Source organism: Mastigoproctus giganteus, chromosome 6 (assembly GCF_048544385.1).
Source record: "Mastigoproctus giganteus isolate SK-2022 chromosome 6, ASM4854438v1, whole genome shotgun sequence".
Classification (NCBI taxonomy): Eukaryota; Metazoa; Arthropoda; class Arachnida; order Uropygi; family Thelyphonidae; genus Mastigoproctus; species Mastigoproctus giganteus.
This window is the reverse complement of record NC_143580.1, coordinates 109,358,436-109,380,020: the sequence shown is the minus strand read 5'-3', so window position 1 is coordinate 109,380,020 and position 21,585 is coordinate 109,358,436. Positions and strand designations below refer to the sequence as shown.

General features: G+C 43.3%; 1 protein-coding gene across 2 annotated transcripts in view; it reads left to right on the top strand.

Moving 5' to 3' along the window:
- The window catches only part of LOC150084504 (uridine phosphorylase 2-like), a 143,519-nt gene that overhangs the window by 45,540 nt on the left and 76,394 nt on the right, over positions 1-21,585 (top strand). For both annotated transcript variants that reach the window (XM_090375251.1, XM_090375250.1), the window contains exon 3: positions 19,104-19,265. In XM_090375251.1, coding sequence (XP_090231377.1) covers positions 19,104-19,265 — 162 coding nt within the window. The remainder of the gene's footprint in view (positions 1-19,103; positions 19,266-21,585) is intronic.

Sequence of the window (21,585 nt, the reverse complement as noted above, 5' to 3'; positions counted from 1 at the left end):
GCCTGAGGCTTATACTGCACCATCCAAAAAAAAAAAAAACATTCCTGAGTTACCCTGAGAGAGAAGGGAATCACCAAGAAAGAGAAGAATGATGATATCCAGCTGAGGACACCTGGATGTGCCAAGCCCATATTCACCAGATGTGAGGTTTGTTATTCATCATTTATTTTAACATTCCACGAATTAATATTTATGAAAAATAAAATCAGCGTTTATTCAAATCCTCTTCGAAGTCTTATTTATGGAAGGGTTGCGTGAATTGAACCGGCGCCTTTGTTGTACTACTGAGAAATTTTGTATAATTTAAAATTTTAGTAGCCATCTTGTGACGAAATTGTATTCCTTTTAACCAGCAAAGTTCACCTTTTGAATTTCGTTTTAGTTTTAGAAGAAGAAACTTTACTAGATAGAAAATATTGTTTAAATAAACTTGATATAATTTTAATGTTATTTAATACTGTGACAGCTGCTAACACAATTGGAATAATGAAATTTAACGCAAATAATTCAGTAATTGGTTACTTCAAGTCGTCACTGTTATCGTATTTCCGTATAACGTCGTGGTGTAATTTCTAAAGTTGTAGTAATATAAAATAACAATGAGTTGCGTAGTGTGGACCAGTTGGAGTCCCTAGACTGGACCATTAATTTAGTGGATGAATGGCAAATTTTAAACTTAGGAACACTCTGTTATTGCAAAATATAATCGAATTATATTTATTTTAATTTAATTAAATCAATATTGATAAATATTTTTATAACCATATTAATATAAGTAAATTATTCAAATTAATACAGACATACATTGATAGCCTATAACAAGGGTAACAAAGCACGTTGAAAATATTAACTCTTCAAATACTGTATTGAATTTTGATTCCTTTTAACCAGCAAAGATTTGAATAAATGTTTTTTTTTTTTTTTTTTTTTTGTTAGCGCATCGGCTTCTGTGGCCATAATGCACCTCCCAAAGTTTTTGCATTTCACTCTGATCCAAGCCCGAGGCGGGATTCGAACCTGCGTCCTTTGGGTTGCCAGACAGGCACTTTCCCCACGTGGCTAGACCGGTCGGCTGAATAAGTGTATAAGAATAAGAACAGAGATTTGAATAAGTGCAGATTTTTTTTTTCTTAAATATTATTTTGCAGAATGTTAAAATAAAATGATGAACAACGAACCATTAACAAATTCCTGTGGTATCCTACATAAAATCAACTCTTCTTTGGTATAAAAATATTATTTTGTGTGAATAAGTGATACTCTACTTTCTGTTGTTATAATAATTGTATGTGATAAGTTAGTTATTTTTGATAAATATAAGCCTTCATCTATTGGTTTTCAAACGAGCTGGTGGAAATGAAGAACTAAAATATAATATTTCAATTACATTTTCTCTAAAGAGAATAGAATTGAAAAATTATGTTTATCCGCACTTACAACGCATAAATTCACTTCATGTTGCGTTTTTCAACCCTTTGCTCACAAATTTTATTGAAGCCTGAGAAGTATCTTCGATCTCATACAGCGTGCTGTGTCACGCAATTTTAAAGTTTGGAGCAGTTTATTCTAGGGCTGTTACTATTGAAACTTCAAATTAATGGATTTTCTAAAACAGAGATACAACCAGTTAATAAGAATATATTCAGGATTGCCATTTCCCCTCTTGTACAAGTCTCAGTCCTGTAACAGAACATTCATGATACCTATTGAAGATATAGAATCTGAGTTAATGGTACTTAGCAATGACATAGATTCTCAGCCAAAAGCGAACAAACTTGTGTTCGCGCTTCTGACAGCAAATAGACCAGGATTCACTTGTTTGTACAAGAAAAATTTCTAATTCTTATGGTAGTTATCCTAGAAAATAAACGAAGAGGGCAGTACCCTCAACACATACTTGAAATTAGAAGACCATGCACAACAGCTTTCAGATGGAGAAAGAAAAGGCTCATGCTAAACCCACAAGGCCTAAGCTGTTGGCCAAAAAGAACAATTTAAAAATCAGCGTTTGGTATTATTTCATTTCCGGAGCATGTTCGGGAGGCAACTAGAGGTAGTAATATTCTTGATTTTATTCTCAGTAGTGATTCTTCATGCATTAAGAATCTGCAGATAAAGGAACCACTAGGTGGCAGTGATCACAGTGTGCTGAAGTGGGATTTACTCAAGAGGTAACTACCATAAGGGGTAAAGGGAAGGGTTTTTGCTTTCGTAAAGGTGACTACGGTGGTCTGAGACAGTATTTAAATTCTATACGGCGGGACCAACTGATGATGTTACCAACAGCAAATTCAAAATGGGAAGCATTCAAAGAATTAATCTTGGAAGCTACTAGGCTTTTCATACCAATACGAATGCCTTTGAAGAATAACCCCGTTCCCACAGGGAATATTTTAAATTTGGTAGGACAAATAAAGATTTATCTATTGTTTACTTCAGGAAAATACGTATCAGCCGATTACAGTGCCTGAGGAGATTTCGTGACATTCGTTCTAAGAAACTGAACACTGGAAATTAGGGAAAAAAAAAAAAAAAGTATTTAACCAACAGTGTAAGTGCTACAATGTATTTCCACAAGAAGACTAACCTTATTGGAGTGCCTTGGTGAGAAACCTTTACTTTTCTTTTGGGATTTACGCCAGATACTAGCGTTATTCTCTATTTTCCTTTGTTTGCGAGACTGTATGGTCACCATGCGGCTCGCTAAGGGAAAATAGAGAAGTGCTCCGGTATAACGCGGCTGCCGCGCTAGGATCTGGCCCTTGACTGGGGAAGGTTCCCCCAAATAGTGTGTACCCTGGGCTGAACGAGAGCCCCAACTTTCTTGTGACCGAGTTAACCTTTTAATTACAAACTATGCGTTCAGTGACTGCCCTCCCCCCCTCTCTGCCATAAACTTGCATGGTGAAGTGGAACTGCTCTCTCGTGCATTTCCCAACTTTTTTTGATCTTTTCATCTGACCATCATCTTTAGCGTCCTCAGAAACCGCTAAGGAAAAATTTCCCATCAACCTAGGGGAATTTCTACCCTCGGCTGTTTCCCCCCATGTGTTTCGGTGGGGGAAGGAAAAACACACACATAGTAGTGTACCTCTCCAAATTAACGTACGGACTCGTGTGAGGCATCTTTCAGCGACTCCCAAAGAGACCTGTGTAGGAAAACAGCAGCACCTCGATAAACCAGACAATTCGGATCATCCGGAAAACAAATAAAATGCATGATAACGACATGGAAGTCATTCAGATTGGTACCCTCAGCCAAACTGAAGAGGAAGAGGCCGAGGATCATAGACCAATTGCCAAAAGAAAAAACAAAAATGGAACAGTACCAAAATCTGACCGGAAAACCCGGAGCACCAGCCAAATAAAGGATCAGCATGAACACCCAGGAGGGACAGATGACCAACCCAAGCCTTCAGAAAATGCTAAACTCGATCCAACACTACCAAAGGGAACCGTTCCAGAGCAAACATTACTGCTGCGAACGGCCTTAGAAAATCTGATGAAGGAAAACTGCAGCAAAATAACATCCGTATTACGAGCAGAAATCGTACACCAATGGAATAAACTTGAAGCCATCTTAATGAACACATTCGGCCAACTACAGAAGGCAGAAGCAATATTGGAAGCACGAAACATGGATGGAGACAAACAAATGCTACAGCGCGCTCCGTCGTATGCACAAGCGCTGAGGACACCAGCAAGTGACTCGATAGTGGCCAGCAAAGCACCCGAACCCGAAAGAAAGATGCTACCTAGACAACCACACTTGTTGGTCCTACGACCAACAAAACCACACGACAACCAGTCCAGTGAACAACTCAAATCCCAAATAATAACTAACCTAAACGAAGAATTTAAGACAACAAGAATAAAGGCCGTAAGGAAAACAAGGAATGTCGGACTACTGATAGAAACGGAAACCAGAGAGGAAGCACAAAGAATAATAGAAAATCCGAAAATACCTGAACTAGGACTAACCGCTGCTGCGCCCAAAAACCGAGGCCCTTCAATCGTAATATATGACCTGGCCAAAGACCTTACCCCAGATCACCTATCAGAGGAGCTATTCCAAAGAAATCTACAGGCCATATTTCCGGACAGGAATAAGGAAGACCTAGTGACGCCCAAGTACATAACCAAGTCAAGGGACGGAAGCCGCCAAAACTGGGTTGTCGAGCTCGCGCCCATGGCATGGAGGGCTTTAAGCACCCAGAACAGAATCTATGTTAACTGGGGCAGTCACCGCTTTCGGGAGCATGTGACTGTGCCCAAATGCTACAGGTGCTGCAAATTTGGGCATACAACCCACACATGCACCCAGACAATTCTCACATGCGGGTATTGTTCGGCAAAAGGTCACGCCTTCCGTGACTGCCCAAACAAAAACACCGACACAACCTGTGCAAACTGCAAGAGTTTAAAGTTAGATAGCGCACATTCAATCAGAGATGGTCAATGTCCTACATACCTGAAAGCAAAGAGTTTATTCCAATCAAGACTCAACTATGGGAACACATCCTAAAAAATATAACATCACAGAGGTTAAATTCATGCAGATAAATGCACATAGAGCCAAGGCGGTCGCCTACCAAATCCGCAAGAAGGCGGAAGAAGAAAACATTGATGTAGTAATATTACAAGAACCATACGTACATATGAAGGCTGTCAGGGGCTATCCCATAACATACAAAGTAGTCCAAACGGGGGATGACACCCCATGGGCAGCGATTTTCGTAAGAAACCCAGATATAACGGTGACCAAAATCACTCAGCTATGCACATCTTGGGCCGCATGTGCCCAACTCACCACGGCCTTGGGCGCGTTTTATGTCATAGCCCTTTACTGCCGTCCGGGTGAGGACATCGACTTCGCAGTAAGGTACCTAAGTCTGGCTAGTGATAAGCTCCCAAATGCAAAAATCATCGTGGGAGCAGACGTCAACTGCCGGTCGCCAATGTGGCACAGCCATACCCCAGATAGACAGGGTACCAGAAACGGGACCAAGTTGGAAGAATTCCTGGCAACCTGAACATTAACTGTACTAAACTTACCCAACAATCTGCCTACATTCTGCAACACATTATGGGAGGCCACTATAGACGTTACCATGGCAACTAGGAATGCTGCCAACAACATTTCCAAATGGACCGTCCGTGAGGCCTGGACAACGTTGGATCATCGCGCCATTACGTTCGGTCTAAACAAATCGCTGGCCACAGTACCTGTGAACAGACAAACTGCCCATAGATATGCCATAGCAAAGGCAGACTGGGAACTCTTCCAGACCACCCTACGGAATAGCATACAACAACGACAGAGAGAACTCCAACGTATCGAGGACCCAAGAATCCTCCAAATTAAAACGACTGAAATCATAAAACAAGCCAGCGACACAGCCATCAGGAAGAAAAATCCAACACCAGGGAAAGTGCCCTGGCGGAATCAAAACCTCCAGCGACTCAGGAAGGAGGCACAGGAAAGAAGAAAGGCCTTCCAGCGAGCCAGACGCTCCTGGCCGATGGCGGAAATTGAAACCCTACGACAGAGCTACAAAGAGGCGAGAAACGCCTATACAGCACAAATTAGAGAAAGCAAAAACCAATCCTGGGAGCGCCTGGTCTCCACCACTGGAAACAAGGACCCTTGGGGACTTGTATACAAGATCGTCACCAACAAACTTCCCAGAGCGGAAGTAGTTGAAGCCACTAAAACACCTGAAGGAAACTTGACTACCACTTGGGAACACACCATCAACAATATCCTTGACGCTGCCTTTCATCCAGAGATACAAACAATGACAACAGAACAGAGCCGAGTTTGCCAGGCCAACGAGACTCATCAAACGGCAACAAAAGAGCACCCTTTCACCATGGAAGAGATCAGCAATGCAGCAGACCTAATAAAGGGAAATAGATGCCCTGGACCGGACCTTCTGGAACCCGAAATTATCAAAAAAAACGGCAGAGTACGCCCCGAACTTACTACTAAACCTATATAACCTCTGTCTCAGAGAAGGTATCTTCCCAAATTCCTGGAAGATGGCAAACGTTAAACTCATCCTAAAGAATCCAACAAAGCCACCACACCTTCCGGACTCCTATCGGCCCATTGCACTTTTGACAGTTATCAGTAAGCTCTTTGAACGACTACTTTACACACGGATCCAACATTACTATGATGAGGCAGGCCTGGCCTCAGCAAACCAATTCGGCTTCAGACGGGGAACCTCCGCCGTGGATGCCTTAACTCACCTCCTGACCAAGGTAAACAGATGTAATACAAAGTACTTCCTAGTGATAGCCGTGGACTTCGCTGGGGCGTTCGACTCACTTTGGTGGCCGAGCGTCCTGGCGAGGTTGCGCGAAGCCAACATGCCGGAAAACCTGTATAACACAATCAAAAGTTACCTAAGCAACAGAACCATCAAAGTCACCGCCCCCTATGGCACACTCTCCAGGCATGTCCATCGGGGCTGCCCTCAAGGTTCGGTCCTTGGCCCACTACTGTGGAATATTGTCTTGGACACCTTTCTTAACATCGATCTCAATGAAGTACAATCTCAGGCATTTGCGGACGACCTCATTCTGACGATACAGGCAAACTCAAGAGCTGCGTTAGAGGTCCTCGCAAATCGGGCCCTGACCACTCTCCAAGAATGGGCAAACCGAAATGAACTCAAAATATCCTCCACAAAAACAAACTCCATCCTACTAAAGGGACGCCTTGATCTTAGGCGGCCTCCGCAAATAAAAATTGGGCAGGAAACAATCAAATTCTCCAACCAACTGAAATACCTAGGCGTGATATTGGACCAAAAACTATCATTTCAGGACCATCTGAAATATCTCCGTAAAAAAATAAGACGCTACGCAGCCATGGTTGCCAGGGTCACGCGTAAAGAATGGGGCTTAAAAAAGCGAGTCCTCAAACTGTTCTACAAAGCTATCTTCACTCCGATCGTCACCTACGCATCCGGTGCATGGTTTCAAAAAACTACAACAGCAGTAAACAGACGTATCACGGACCAAATTCACAGATCCATCCTCCTAACCATCACTCGCGCTTGCCGCACGGTGAGCACCCACGCCCTGCAAGTGCTCGCAGGCACTCTCCCGCTGGACCTTGAAATCATACAACGCGGCCTACTATACTACCTAGACAAAGGCACCCCACAGACTTTTCTGGGGTTCACTATTGACCTAACCAGCAACAGAAATGTGGAAAAGAAGAGGATACAAACTCACCTGCAGCAGGCATGGCAGGAAAGGTGGAGCAACTCTCAAAAGGGAGAGAGATCACAAAGAAATTTCTACCCAATATTGAACAAAACTACCCAACCTCACCCAACTGGTTCTCCCCAGGTCTACAAGCAACGTACCTCTTAACTGGACACGGAGCTATTAATGCCAAACTGTCTCTACTTGGGATTCAGGTTGATCCAACTTGCACTTGCGGGGGGCTGGAGAGCTGGCAGCACCTAATGTATGACTGCAGGCTCTATGAAGACCTACATGGTGTTTTACTCACCAGAATCCACTACTTACCACAGGGACAAGAACATCACCTCCTAGACACAAAGGAGGAGTATCAAGCCTTCTCGGATTATGCACAGGCACTGTTCACGAGGAGGATGACGAGGAGAAACCAAATGGCCGCAGCCCACAACCCACTACCATTATAACCAAAGAACATCTGTTCTTCAGCTCACCGGGATCCCTTGCCTGGTGCCTTTCCACCCCCTCCCCTGCGCCGGTGGTGGGACAGTCCCCCCCCGGCGCCCCCTACTTTCTCCTGGTGAGGCATGGGCATGCCTCACTGACTTCTGGGGTTGCCTACTCTATCATCCCCATATTTCTGCCTTAACCCCCCCAGCCTTCAGTCTCCCACCCACTCTATCTTTATGCTAGCGAATGTCCCACACACAAAAACTTAATTATGTCAAAATTCCCGTTCGCCCATTCTTTCGGCCTTTATTATGCAAGCATTATCCCCCTCACCTAACGATCATCAAACCGACGATGATGGATATATGTCTCTGTCTGTACGTACGTGCATATAAAAGAGCGCGCGCGTTTTTTTTTTTTTTTTTTTTTTTTAGGTCCTAGCCTCTGAAATCTCAGGAAATTAGGTGGCAGGACCTGCCAGAGTGAAACTAAAACTACTGTGTTCCTGGTCTGCCTCCACGGGGCGAAGGTGGGGCAACGTTGAGCCTCAGCAGGGGTCCAGCGGCTAAACGACCAGATGAACAACGGTACACGACATCACACAGATACAAAGCCCATACACTTTTAAATCTCTGGCATTTCCCAGTGAACTGGTACACCCACAATGAAAGCAACACGGAGATGGGGGAAACCCCTGGTGCCGTCTGACACTAAATACACCTTACACCAATACGAATAACGTAGAAGACACACCGATTATTCAGAAAAAGAAAAAGAAAACGGTGCCGAAGTTCAATATAGAGACTAGGAGCCAAACTGACCACAGGGATGCGCAGGATGGAAACAGCATGCAACCCCACCAAAGCGAGGACCCAAAGCAACAGGACAAACCTCTGGATCCGACTCTCCCTGAGGGCACTGTCCTGGAAAAAACCCTGATACTTAGAACTGCCCTGGAAGAGATTTTCAAAGACCAATCGAACAGGGGCACAACTGGCGTCAGGGGGCAGATAGTGTTCCTCTGGACAAAACTGGAGACCATGCTCCTCCAGACTGACAAGGCAAGGGAAAAAGCTTCGACAAAACTGGAGGCATACCTAGAATGTGGGACAAACCAAATGCTACAGCGTGCTCCCACATACGCACAAGCGCTGAGGAACTCAAACACTGCAAACACTACAATCATGAGTGCCCAACCAAGGAAACCCCCACTGATAAAAACCCCAAATGTGGTAGTGATAAGACCTACAGAGACCAGCGAAACTTTGACCAGTGAAGAGCTGAAGCAGCCAGGAACTTCAGGCTGTGGTACAGCCGAAGTACTCAACGAAATCGAACACCGGGACTAACAAAAACTGGGTTGTAGAGATTGCGCCGGCCGCCTGGCAAACACTGAAACATCAATCCAGGATCTACATAGAATGGGGAAGTCATAGCTTCCAGGAGCGCGTGCCCGTGCCCAAATGCTATAGATGCTGTCGTTATGGCCACACCTCCCATACAATGCACCTAGGTTGCTGTCACCTGTGGCCACTGCTCAGAAAAAGGGCATGACTATAACAACTGTCCGAACAGGGCTAAACCACCGACCTGCGTAAACTGCAAAGCACTCAGACTGGAGCATAACCACTCAATCGGAGACCCCAAATGCCCTACCTATCTCAAAACAAAGAGTCTTTACCAACAAAGAATAAATTATGGGGACTAGGCCTAAACACTACAATACAGCTCTGCTAAAAATCATGCAAGTCAATGCACAACGAGCTCGAGCAGTGGTCGAGCAACTTCGAAAGAAAGCCGACGAGGAAAACACAGTCATACTGATCCTTCAGGAACCGTACACGCATGTTAAAAAAGTACGAGGTTATCCAGCCAATTACAAGATCGTCCAAACTGACGAAGATACCCCATGGGCAGCCATCATTATCCGAAACCCAGCCATTACAGTAACGCGAATATCTCAACTATGCACGGCCTGGGCTGCTTGTGCCCATATTATCTCCCCATTGGGCGCTTTCTTTGTGGTGTCCCTCTACTGCAGGCCAGGAGAGGATATAACACTCGCAACTAGATATCTTCAGACCCTCTTGGACACATTGCCTAATGAAAGGATCATCATAGGGGCAGATGTAAACTGCCGCTCCCCGGCCTGGCACAGCATGACCCCAGACAGGAGAGCCACGAGAAATGGCCAGATCCTGGAAGATCACCTGGCAAACACTACATTTGAGATCCTAAACTTGCCATACCAACTGCCAACTTTCTGTAACACTCTGTGGGAGGCCACAATAGATGTATAACTCGCAACTGCGAACGTCGCCCGATATATTAAACACTGGACGGTCCAAGACTCCTGGACCACGTCCGACCACAGAGTGATTACATACCAGATACAGAACCAACTCAGCAGAACCCCGATGACAAAAACATCACTAAACCGCTTCGCAGTTAATAAGGCAAATTGGGAAACTTTCAAGGAAAAACTCACTGCTGAGGTTGGGGAGCACTACCAGACTGCGAGCCGACCCAGAGAAGCAAATGACCTGCAAAGAAAAGTAACTGAAATCATCATAAAAGCTAGCGAACAGGCAATGAAAAGGAAAATCCCAAAGCCAGGCGCCATGCCCTGGTGGACCCCCGACATTGAAAACCTGAGAAATGAAGTAATGAGACGACGAAAGGACTTCCAACGGGCCCGGCGATCTTGGCCGGTCGCCGAGGTCGCGGCCATGAGGGATAGGTATAGAGACGCAAGGAATCGATACACAAAATTAATAAAGGACACCAAGCGCAAAACTTGGGAAAATCTTGTTTCCACAGCAGGGAACGCTAACCCCTGGGGAGTGGTCTATAAAGTAGCCACTAACAGACACTCCAGAGGAGAAGTCGCAGAAGCAACAATGACCCGCTGGGTACCCTGACCACTACGTGGGATGACTCGGTGACCAATATTCTAAACACCATCTTCCTGGAACAGGTAACTCCTACCCTCCCAGGACAACTGCGGATCTGTCAAGAAAATGACTCATACTTCACTGACCAACAAGAAACACCCTTCACTGTGGATGAGCTGCATGCGGCCGCCATGCAAATCAGAAGCAAAAAATGCCCTGGCTCAGACCTAATTGAACCGGAAATTGTGAAGAAAACGGTGGAATACACCCCGGATCTGTTACTGACGCTATATAACACCTGCCTTTGAGAAGGAACCTTTCCTAACGACTGGAAAATTGCCAACATCAAACTTAAATTGAAAAATCCATCAAAGCAGCCAGAAAAACCAGAGTCCTACCGTCCGATCGCCTTACTCCCAGTTGTAAGCAAACTATTCGAGAGAATGCTGCACAATAGGCTACTCCACTATTACGAAAGACCAAACTTAACAAACACAATGCAATTTGGATTCAAACCTGGCCTATCCACGATCGAAGCTCTCAAGACACTGCTGGATAAAGTAGAAGCCTGTACTACCAAATATTTTCTTGTTATCAGTATTGACTTCGCGGGGGCGTTTGACGCCATCTGGTGGCCGAGCGTCCTCGCGAGACTTAGGCGGGCTGGAGTGCCCCTAAACCTGTATAACACAATCAGGAGTTACCTAACACAGAGAACGATCGAAGTACATGCACCGTATAGGAAGCTAACTAGACAAATCCACAGGGGTGCCCGCAGGGCTCTGTCCTAGGACTCCTGTTATGGAATATGATTTTAGATGAATTCCTGGCCCTTGATATTGGCGAAGTCGGCGCCCAGGCCTTCGCTGATGATTTGATAATAACTGTTGCTGCTGACTCACGAGCGCAGATCGAAGAAAAAGCCAACCACGCGATACGAATTTTGCAAAACTGGGCTACAATCCATTGCCTGCGGATTTCTCCAAGTAAGACCTGCTCGGTACTCCTAAAGGGCAGACTCGACCTTGCCAGACCACCGCAAGTGAAAATCTAAGGCACCACAATAAAACTTGCTACAGAAATAAAATATCTCGGAATCATCATTGACAAAAATCTGTCTTTCCAGCCCCATCTAAAGTACATTAAACAAAAGATACGGAAATATTCTGCATTGGTCGCAAGAGTGACCAGGAGGGACTGGAGGCTAAGCAAGCGGACCCTGTCCCTCTACTACAAATCTACCTTCATCCCGGTCATCACATATGCTTCACCAGTTTGGTACAAAAAGGTAACCACAGTGGTAAATAGAAGAACCTTGGACAGCATCCAGCGGTCAATAATTCTGACAATCACACGAGCTGTCTCCACAGTCAGCACGCACGCACTCCAGGTTCTGGCCGGAGTCCTCCCGCTGGACTTGGAAATCATCAGATGCGCCCTGACATATAATATGGCAAAAGAAATACCGTGCACTATCCTGAATTTCACGTTGGATCTCACCAACAACAGGAAGCTTGAAAAACCAGATTGCTCGACCACCTCCGACAGGAATGGCAGGATCGGTGGACAGAATCCACTAAAGGGGAAATCACCAAGAAGTTCCTCCCTAGCGTAAACAGAGTCTTTCCAAAACTCCCGAGTTGGTTCCAACCAGGGCTCCACGTCACCTTTCTGCTCACAGGGCACGGGCCATTTAATGCAAAACTATCTAGCTTCCGAATCACTGAGGATCCCCGTTGCCTCTGTGGCCACGAGGAAACATGGCAACATCTCATGTATGACTGCGACCAGTATGAGGACCTGCGATGCAGGCTCACCACTGATATCACCTACTTCCCGCAGAACATGGAACAGCATCTTCTCGACTCGGAACAAGAATACAAAGCCCTTACCATTTTTGCACAGAAACTCTTTGCTAGAAGGCGAGCACTTATAGCAAACCACCATGCACAGCACCCAGAAGCTGATGATGAATCCCAAAACCAGGACTAGAGAAAACCGGAATACTCAAGAAAACTGTACCCACAACTACGAACATGACCATCATTTAGCCTTATTCACGAGGGAACTGACAACCAGGAAGACCTACGCCTGAACCAGAGACAACGTGACACAGGACTTGATTCATGTATGGCCCTGCGACTGGGATCTGACTCCTACATTGAAAAATAACACCAAAGAAGATCCAGTTCAGATCGCTTGGAGCCCCACGTGCTCACAACTGTCAATGCCTGATGGCGATCTGTACCGGTCTCCCTTGCCTGGTACCTTTACTCCCTTTCCCCTGGTGGGGAGGAGGAGACAGTCTTGTCTCCTCTCCACCCCTGCCAACCCTGTTTCTTCTCCTGGTGGGGCTTGGGCCTGCCTCACTGAAAATCCTGGGGTCGCCTTCTCTATCGTCCCCATACTTCTGTGTTTTCCCCCCCAGCCTTCAGTCTCCCCCCATACTCTGCCTAATACGCCAGCGTATAACCCCACACAAACTGCAAAAACTTAACTTCGTCCAAATTAAACCGCATACACCTCAATTGGCTTTTCTAATTCCAGCGCTCACCCCTACCGAGTATTTTTTTTTTTTTTTTTTTTTTTTTTTTTTTTGAGGCCCTAGTCACTGAAATCTCAGGAAACTAGGTGGCAGGGCCTGCCAGAGTGAAACTTCATTCTGTGTACCTGGTCTGCCTCCACGAGGCCAAGTGTGGACAACGTTGGGCCTCAGTAGGGGTCCAGCGGCTAAACGGCCAGATGAACAATGATACACAACACTACACATATACAAAATCCACACACTTTTAAATCTCTGGCCTTCCCAGTGAACTGGTACACCTACAATGAAAGCAAGGCGGAGATGGGGGAAGCCCCTGGTGCCGTTAGACATCAATACACTTTACACTTTACACCAACTAAGAAATACTGCTCAAGATTTTGGCCTAAATGGTCGTCAGATGACCTAATTAGACATGTGGCAGAGAAAAAAAAAAATGCATGGGATACATATAAATTAACAGTGACAAAGAAGCCTATGATAGATATAAACTGGTCTCTAGCCAAGTCACAAAGGAGGTTAGGTAGGCAAAGGCAGATTAAGAGAAATCTTTGGCAAAGGATGCAAAGAAAACAGCAAAGAGTTCTTTATATCTGTAAACTCTAGATGGAAGGGGATGAATCAGATTGTTCCACTTGATATCGGTGGTTCAGGTAGCTAACAAACTAAATGAATATTTTGCATCGACATTCACACATGAGGAGTTATTCAGGGAGAGGAATGCCAGAGGTGTATTAAACTCTGGCAGTAAGCTGGATAATCTTGTAATAACTGAGAGTAAAGTGGAAGAGAAATTGTTGAAGATAAACATAAGAAAGGAACCTGGGATGGATTGAATCTATCTAGTTATATTAAAGGAGGCAGCAAAGGAAGTAAGCAAACCCTTAGCCATAATTATGAGAGCTTCCATGGGCTGCAGATGTGGAAATGTGACCCCAATCCACAAAGGAGGATCAAAGGGAGACACAGGTAACTGTAGGCCTGTTAGTTTATCTTCTGTTCCAGGTAAATTAATGGAGGCACTGGTTAAAGAAGCATTGCAGGATCATCTAGGCAAGACTTCAGTTACAGCTCAGACACAGCATGGATTTGTTAAGTTGAAGTCTTGTGTGACCAATTTGATTGAATACTATGATGTAATCACAAAGGAACTCGATGCAAAGCATAATTTTGATATCATATATTTGGATCTTAGAAAGACTTTTGATACTGTTGCACATGGAAGACTGCTGCACAACTTGGAGGAGTGTGATGGATAAAGGGATGGTTGAGTGGGAGAAGACAGAGAGTGGTAATCAATGGACACTGCTCATCGTGGACTAATGTTATTAGTGGAATCCCCCCAGGGTTCAGTATTTGGTCCATTATTGTTTTCTGTATTCATCAATGATATTGATGATGGTATATCAGGCTTAATGGCCAAGTTTGCAGACTATAAAAAGGTCGCTAGGGTTGTTAACGACACTAATGACAGTATGCTGCTGCAACAGGATCTAGAAAAGTTGAACAGATGGGCTGAGAGGTAGCAACTGAAGTTTAACATTTAGAAATGTAAGGTACTGCATATGGGAAGCAGTAACCCCAGAGTAACATATCAACTGGGCACCAGCGAGGTGATCTGATAGAGGTGTATAAAGCCTTGAATGGTTTAAGCATGCTCAATGCTGATGGGATTCTTCCTCTAGCTCAGAAAAATCACCTGAGAGGGCATAAATTCAAATTGAGGAAAGACAGATGTAGGATAGACGTGCGGAAATTTGCCTTTAGCCAGCGGGTGGTTGGTTTGTGGAACAGACTTCCATCCCTTGTGGTGGAGGTTGATAGCCTAAATAAGTTTAAGTCTCAGCTGGACAGGTATTTTGAACGAACAGAGGGGTGAAGTGGAAGTGGGTTTTTTTTTTTTTTTTTTTTTTTTGGCTGATGCTGCATAAGCTTGCTTTCTTGCATCAAATGCCTCTACTAATGCTAATGCTAAATGCTAACTGTGTGGTACTACCCTGACAAGTATTCAAGTATTTGTGTTTGTTAGGCGGGATCCAGGGTTTCCCCTATACACCGCAGTGTACTCTAAAAGCATATCGCTGAGCCGGCAGAAAAAAAAAAAAAAAAAAAAAACTTTTCAAGGAAAGAACAACTAATAAAATGTTTGAACCCGTTACTGTGTGTAAGTGTGTGTTCTGTTGTATGTTGTGTGCCGGCTCCTGGCATTTCGCAGTCTGGGGGCAGAAGCAATTTCCTTCTACCCCCAGACTCCCGTCCCTAGCCACGTGGAGGCAGCCAGGAACAACTATACTTCATACTGATGCAAAACATCAAGAATAAATGGGAAGGACTTAGTAGGAAAATAGTTAGAAGAAAGAAACGGAAGAAATAGGTTAGAAAAGGAAACAGAAGAGGAAAAAAGAATTTCCTCAACACTAGTGGCAAATAATTAAAAACATTTCAACAAATATTGCTTTAAAACTCTTACTATTACAAAATATTATTTATATTTTGTTATATAAAATCTTCCAATTGAAAGCAAAAATAAGTAAGTATATTCAACTACAGTTAAGTTAAATTTGATTCAATAACACCAATTAACTTATTACAACAAAATTCAGCAACTATTGGAACAACACTTAAGTAAATAATTACATTTACCATTTAACTTAATGAATCAACCACCAGCCCGAATGGGGCTGAAATTTACAAAATCTCAATTTCTCAGAAGAGATATACATATATACAAAACTAGAAAACAAACACAGAACAGACTCAAAAACCCAAAAACAAAACCAGGTAATAACTGTAAGTTACAATATAATACAAAAGTTCTAGAAGAGTTAAAACTTTGTTACATATTTACATTTAACTACGAGCTAAGACATCTCATTTACAACAGAAGTACAAGAAGAAAGACTCCACCCTAACCAGGGCAAAACAAAAACTGTGCATTATTATACCTAAAACACAAGAGTTAGATTCCTAATGGTGTCGATGTTATCTAAGAACTATCTGACATTAAGATTTTCCGACGTTTGAAAACCTTATCCGCAAAAGTTGAAAAAGCCCCAAACAATTCCAAAGAGGAAACCAAAAGAGGAAACTCAGAAACATCAAACACGTTTGTTATTAATTGAAAAGGAAGCCGTAAATCAACATATAAAGGACAGTCTAATATTATGTGTGGAACTGTTTCCAATTCACCACACAAACAGTTTGGAGAGTTAGCAAGACCGAAATGAAAAAGCTTAAAATTAATGCTACCGTGCCCAGAAAGAAGAAAGGTGAGATATAGACCTGGCGTAAACCAGGGAAAGTTATCCCTAGTAAAAATTTCTACTGTAGGTTTAAAACTATAAGTTACTCTTCCTTTTGTATTAAGATTCCAATCCTGTTGCCAGGAATCTTTAAAGAGTGCTGTCAACCTTTTACATTCCTCCTTATAGGTAAGATCCAAATTGTTAGAATACTGGTTCAATTGGACAAGAATACCTCGACTTTTATGGAACATAAGAAAATTTTGAATAACCTCATATTGAATTGGTAATTTCCCAGTTAAAACTAACAGGGCTGGGGTAGAAATGGTTCTGCAAGCACGTGATGTTGCTAAAAGGAAAAAACGTTGCGCTTGTATAAGATACTTTGCAACCATAGTTGTAGTACATTTACGGCCCCAAGCACCAGCAGCATAGACAATAATCGGGATAAAGATGCATCTGTAATATGTTCGAAGCACACTGGATTTTAAACCAGAAGTACATCTTGCTATATGAAGTATTTTGCCAGTGAGGATTTTAATTTTCTTTAGCAAGTATTTCGCATGCTGGACGAAATTTAGCTTATTATCCAGCATGACTCCTAAATATTTGAAAGAAGTTACAAGGCCAATAGAATTATCATTAAGTTTTACGGTTGGTGGTCTGTTAACAGCTAGCCGCCCCTTCAACAGCATCTGCTTTGTCTTTGAGACTGAGACCTCGAGCTTATGCAGTTGGCACCAGCAGTCAAGATCAAGGAGTGCCTCATTGGCACGTTCCTCCAATTCCAACCTGGAATTACCAAGGATGAGAACGACCAAATCATCGGCGTAAGCAACTTTATGTGTATATGGTAGATTTTGAGTGAGCCACCCATCCAGAACAACGGACCAACAAATTGGTCCCAGAACAGAGCCCTGGGGGCAGCCACGAGTAACCTGTCTCTTTACAACTTCAAAGCCAGAGGAGACAACAATGTTACGGTTTGAGAAATAACTTGATATTAACCTGTATAAAGGAATGGAAACCTCGGCCTCCCGAAACCTCGCGAGGACACTTTGCCACCATAAGGTGTCAAAGGCCCCCTTGAAGTCTACAAAGAGACCAAGGACATATTTGCTATTAGAGGCAGCTGTCAAATCAAGGGTGGCATTAATGGCATCCACCGTTGAGTACCCTTTCCGAAAGCCAAATTGATTACGTGCCGAAAGAGAATGATTGTTATAATAAATCTGAAAACGAAGTGAGATTAATTTTTCTAGTACTTTCACTCTCTATCACTGTCAGGGTACTACCCTGACAGTGATAGAGAGTGAAAAGGACCTGGAGGTAATTGTGCAGGCAGATATGAAGTTTTCTGAGCAGTGCAGAAGGTCTGCAGGAGTAGCTGCTTATGTCTTGTCAATGATATACAGGAATTTTTCTAGGAGGGATAAGGAGGTGATTATCCCCTTGTATAAGGGCAATGGTCAGGCCACACCTTGAGTACTGTAAATAGATCTGGAGGCTTCATTTTAAGAAGGCTGTAGAGCTGTTGGAACGAGTACAGAGCAGGGCAACAAGATTAGTGAATGTAACAAAGAGTTGCTCTTACGAAGAAAGGCTTAAGTTTTGCAAATACAGTGTCTGAAGACTAGGCACCTGCGAGGTGATCTGATTGAGGTGTATAAATCCTTGAATGGTTTGAGGATGTTCAGTGCTGATGGGATCTTTCCTCTTTCTCAGAATAATCGTCTAAGAGGATATACATTCAAATTGAGGTAAGTCAGTTGTAGGATAGTTGTGCGGAAGTTTGCCTATTGCCAGCGGGTGGTTGATTGCTGGAACAAACTTCTATCTGTCGTTGTAGAAGTTGATAGCTTAAACAGATTCAAGGCAGAACTAAACAAACATCTGGAGCGAGTGTATGAGTGAAATGAGAAGGATCTGTATGTGGTTTTTTTTTTTTTTGGCTGATTCTATATAAGCTTGCTTTCTTGCATCATGTGCCCATGCTAATGCTAATTTGTGACAGACGTGAAGTTAGTGAAGCGATTCATCCCTGTCTGGAATGAGTTCACGAAGACGGTGTAGGAATTCAAAAAGAGGGGGAAATTTATTAAAAATAAAATTTCTGTTTATATTTTGGGACGGCCACGTGGCATGAGACGTGCTTACAGGATAGAAAGGGAACACACAAACAGTACCGTGAGTTAGAATCGCGGTCAGCTGAAACACGTGTACTTGTTTGCTCTCACTTATGACCACAGAAGTCTTTTCGTGCAGCTTCATAATAATTTAATGGAAAATATTGTGAAGCTACATGAAACAGGAGAAAAATGACCATCAGAAACAGCAATTTTGCTTAGGGGAAATTTTGTTTTAATGAAGAAAACTTAGTAACGTGTCAGTTGATTATCTTTTTAATAAATTCATTTTAGCTTTTTACTATTGCCTCCTGAAGACTGCAGTGCATATATAAAATGATATACCATACAATATATACTTTTTTAAAGTTGTTGACATTTCTAAAAAAACATAAAATACTTTTTAAAATATAGTTAAAAATTGCTTTTATGTCACAAAGCATTGGTCTCCTCTCATTGATTTTTGATCAACTATTCTAAACTGTTTGTACCACTGAAGTATTCTTTTTCCACTAAATTATATGCAATTATTTTAAGTGATGTTTCTATGAAATACTTTAATGAATCTAGAATTTTTGTCTAGAATAGAAAATATTTACCATTACTGAAAAAGTGTTTTCTTTTATTACAGTTCGTGTGTATGGGAGGAACCCCAAAGAGAATGGAAAAGTTTGCCCACTATGTCCAAGAGCAACTGAATATTAAATTGCCGACTGGAACAACTTTAGATGACATCAGCCGTCGTTCCTATCGCTATTCTATGTTCAAAGTAGGCCCTGTGCTTTCTATAAGCGTGAGTGCCCTTTTATTACTATATTGAGCTATACACAAATAAGAGCCACAGTCAGTGCGGAGTAGTTGGACAAGTGCTGAGCTTCATCAGTGGCGAATCAAATTGAATTTCTTTGCAAGGATCAAAATAATCTTCTATTGTTTATAAGGCTTGCAGCTCATTTTGGGAGGCTAGAAAAACTCCTGCGCGAGGCACGAAATAAAACTACAATGTGTGAGCGCACACGCGACATGTGAGATATTCGCGTGTAGACTGATATACCATAAATATTGTACATCTTTTTACCATATTTCTGAACAAATCAATCAGATTTTACCCAACAGTGACTACAGTTTTTAATTTTTTAAACGCCATTAACATATATACACTTATTTAATATGAATAGCTTGTTTTTACTGTTTTACCGATTTTTATATATTGATGTAGATGTAACTTTTTGACGAGGTAACCTTTTTAAAGGTTATCAAAAAATTGACCTTTTTTAAATCTTAATTGTGACGTGTCGTATTATAACTATAGTTGTTCAAAACAATCTCTTGTTAGCAGCAAGGGTGGCCTTGTGAAACCACACTCCTGCGGCGTAAGTGATGATAGGAATGTATACAGCTTTTTAAAATAAACTGAGTGCACGCCTACCAAAATCCCAATCCCTACGTGTGACTCTCGCAACCATGGCTGAGTAAGCTCTTTACTTTTTTTGGATATATTTTAGGTGCTCCTGGAAAGTCAGTTTTGTGTATTTGATCTGGGTGGAAAGTTTTATTGTTGTTTGGTTGACTTGTACGCAACCTTTAAGAAGGACGGAGTTGGTCTTTGCTGAGGATATGTCCAGGTCTTTGTGTGGAGCCCATTGCTGTAGTATACCTAGGGAGCGATTTGTCAGGGTTTCCAGCTCTTCTCTTGAGTCCGCTGTTATGATAAGAATAAGGTCATCGGCAAAGGTCCCGCCGAGATCCTGATTGAGGAAGCCGTCCAGGACTACATTCCACAGCAGTGGACCCAACACCGAGCCCTCCGGAGGTAGCTACGGAGGTCTGATAGGTAGCTGCTGATAATGCAGCAAAGGTTTCCTGGCACTCCGGAGGCCCTGAACCTTGCCAGACGCTCGGCCACCAGAGGGTGTCAAACGCCCCAGCGAAGTCCACCGAGATCATCAGGAATTTATTTTTTGGAACAGGTAGCTACTTGGTTCAGCATATGTTGGTGCGCGTCCACTGCAGAGGACCCCCGCCTAAAACCGAACTGATTGGGGAAGGAGAGGCCGACCCCGTCGTAGTGTTTGAGCAGTCTGGATAAGAGGAGACGTTCAAGTAGCTTGCTGGTCACAGAGATTAGTGCAATAGGGCGATAAGAGTCTGGAGATTTGGACTGGTTCTTTAGAATTAGTTTTAGGTTTGCTTTTTTCCAGTCCATCGGGTAGGTTCCTATTTGGAGACAATTAGTATAGTTAAGGAGGAGGTCAGGAGCAATCTCTACTATCTTTTTGACTATTTCCGGCTCAAGTAGATCCGGTCCTGAGCATTTGTTCGGTTTAGTGAGTGAAGCTGTTGAGATAAGCTCCTCTTTCGTGAATTGTGGTCCTGATTCGGCAGTCTGCTAGGCTTCATTTTGTTGGCACTGTTCAATTGTTGTCGGTAAGATTTCTGGGCGGAACACCGTGCTCAGGATATTCGAGATTGAACCCTCCCATGTGGTAGTCATGCCACCATTTGGAAATTGTGTTAAGGCGACGAATTCACCCCTGGGGAGCTTATTCGTAGTGACTTTGTACACTAGTCCCCAGGGGTCGTTGTTTCCTGTGGTCGCTACGAAATGCTCCCAGCATTCCTGTTTGGATCGCCGTATTAGAGTGGTGTATGCGTTTCTTGCCGTTCTGTAGTTCTGTCGCAAGGCCTCCACCTCTCTGGCAATCCGGGTCCTTCAACCTCTTTGAAAAGCTCTACGTGTGGATTGGGTTTATTTCCTTAGTCGGTGGAGTTCTGTATTTCACAGGGGACCGCACCCGGAATAGGTTTCCTCTTCGGGATTGCGGGGTCAGTAGTTCGTGTGATCAGTTTAGTGATTCTTTTCGGGAGTGCGTTTGGATCTTGGATGGTTTATAGCCCGTTTCGTAGTTATTGCATAGTGTATAGTATTGTTCGTGTCTAACGGCACCAGGGTTTTCCCCCCATCTCCGCGTTGCTTTCATTGTGGGTGTGACAGTTCACTGTAAAGGCCAGAGATTTAAAAGTGTATGGGTTTTGTAAGTGTAGTGTTGTTTCGTTGTTCTTCTAGCCATTTAGCCGCTAGACCCCTGCTGGGGCCCAACGTTGTCCACACT